The 2473-nt window shown below is 42.6% G+C and overlaps 1 protein-coding gene across 1 annotated transcript in view; it reads right to left on the bottom strand.

The window, feature by feature from the left end:
• Positions 1 to 1562: 1562 nt before the first annotated feature.
• Positions 1563 to 2473, bottom strand: part of LOC141444084 (uncharacterized) — a 4133-nt gene continuing 3222 nt past the window's right edge. The window contains exon 4 of the mRNA XM_074109516.1: positions 1563 to 1674. Within this exon, the coding sequence (XP_073965617.1) occupies positions 1563 to 1674 (112 nt within the window). The remainder of the gene's footprint in view (positions 1675 to 2473) is intronic.

A 2473-nucleotide genomic window follows, 5' to 3' on the forward strand; every position in this document is an offset into this window, starting at 1 on the left:
CCTCACTCATATTAAATGAAATATACCTGGATAGCTCAAGACTTAATTCGAGTTTAGCCCGACATTATGTGCGCGTTTTGAAGCAGTGTTGCGCGCTCCCAGAGGAAGGGCTACGAATTAGCCCGAAACTCGTCGAGCTAAACTCGATTTAAGACGTAAGTTATCTGGGTTTATTTCATTAAATATAAACTCCCGTCTATGCGTATCGTGTCTTTGTTTAGTTTGTATGACCAACATCTGTTTTACTGCGCATAATTAATTATCTTAATTCATGATTGTCTTTTCAGCAGTAAGAGTTACGCCACTAGTGTCATGGAGAAATTAACTTCGTTTGTCTTGTCGAGGGTTCCTTTAAAGTTAACTGAATTAATAAATAACACGATGTAGACGTGTTAAGTCAAAGAAATCCGAATTATATTTTTGATAATATATAAGATGTTACACCACTGCCCTAAAGGGTAAAGGCAGCTATGCAACGACACCAGGTTAAACAAACATGCTATGTGAACTAAAGCTTTCTATTGATCACACAAGTAACGATACACAGCCAGTCGCAAACCTCTGGTTAACGGGATAGCTAGACCTAGAAAGGCCTTTCAAGTGGTAAATATTGGGTTGGGTTTTACTCTTGTGGTGACATCTATGAAACTCGATGGCTTTTACCAATATTATGAGTTGAGCTTTTGATTTGAAAGTTTACCATCGTGTTTTCTTTTGGGTGTTTTTCGCGTTAGGCCGGCCACATAAGTACAGTCAGCAACGAAAGTAGCGGATCACTTGTTACTCTGTCGCATAGACACATTGACAATCTTGCGTGGCGCTTAGTACGTGGCTGTTAAACGACAAAGTACGAAAGCGTATAGCTACTTTTGATATTGACTGTCTGTATCTACCGATTCCCAGTGGCGGCGCAGGATTTTTACATTTAACGTGGGCAAGATAAATTGCAATCCGCACTCGGCCCGCGTGGGAACTACGGCCCAAGCCCTCTCATTCTGGGAGGAGGCCTGTAACCAGCAGTGGGACATATTAGGGCTCGGACGATGACGACGACGAAGAAAAATTGCGGGCCGTCTGATGACATAGGTACCACATTTTAGATGACGGATTTTTCAATGAGCAAAAAAAGCAGCGAAAGTTTTTTATTGAATCAGGCGTTAATTTGCGGAGGTCCATATTAATGAACTGAAACAATTAGGTACTTTGCTCACCCCCGAGCTTATGATAGCTACGTTTATGCAAATGTATTCTCATGCAGTTCTTCCACCTCCACACTGTAAGACCACCACAAATAACAAACCCGCTACAAGATGTTAGACTAACAAACCAAAACAAACATTTTGTGTTGTGGTGGAATGAAGGCTAGTTTTGAATGTTTTGTCTCTTTTTTGCAGGTGATGCTGGGCGGGACGGGCTCGCCGGGCGGCGACGAGCTGCTCACCGTCACTGTCGTACGCGACGAACACGGCTATGGCATGAAAGTGTCTGGTGAGTGCGGCACTGACGGCCCGCGGTGCCATAAGTCGACCATGCCCTGGGGACAAATACGGGCTGTTTATAGATTATTGTTCTTCTTTGCTCCATCCCACTTTAAGTGGGGTCGGCTCTCCTAATCTTGAGGCGCCAAGACATTCTGTCTTGGGTTGTTGGGTCGGGTATATTGTTTGTAGATCCCTAGAAGAATACAGAGTATGGTGTGATGATGATTTAGTAACTGCTGTTTACAACATTGGATATTGACAGCGGTTGATGAGGGACATTTTAAGACTCAAGAGCCATAAGTTCAAAATTTACAAAATGTCCGAGCAAGGTTTTCCTATGAACCATCATCATCATCATCTTGGCCTGTTATTCGGCCCACTGCAGAGCAGAGGGTCCACTCAAAATGAGAGTGCATGGGGCATAGTTTCTTGGCGGGACCACTACGGATTGGGAACTTAATTTCTTAGCGCGTGGGCTTCTTTACGATGTTTGCATTCATCGTAAAGCTACTTTAAGTATTTTTTTATTCGATTTTAACCCCGACGCAAAAAGAAGGGAGTTATAAGTTTGAAGTGTCTTTTTGGAAGTGTTTTTTTAACTGAAAGCTAGATAAGTTTTACCTAAGTTTCATTAAAATCGTTTCAATCGTTCATGATATATAGAACTTTGAAATGACATTGGCGGGGCTTTTTTAATTTTTTTGAGCTTTTTTATTTTATTGCATGGCTTTTGCGAGTTTTTTTGGTAAAATAATTAAAATAAGGTGACTCAGGGCTATTGTAGCTGGGGGGGATATTGTATCTGAGCCGTCTGATGGCGTCCTTACGACGCCATGTTAGCCATGTTCATGTTTGTTGTGTGAAGACAGTCTTCTGGCGAACACAACGTATAATGGCCGAGAAGAACATGGCGTCGTAAGGACGCCATCAGACGGCTCAGAAACAAATGCAATATCCCCCAGGTACAATAGCCCCGGGTCGGGTCCATATCG

This window comes from Choristoneura fumiferana, chromosome 29 (assembly GCF_025370935.1).
Source record: "Choristoneura fumiferana chromosome 29, NRCan_CFum_1, whole genome shotgun sequence".
Lineage (NCBI taxonomy): Eukaryota > Metazoa > Arthropoda > Insecta > Lepidoptera > Tortricidae > Choristoneura > Choristoneura fumiferana.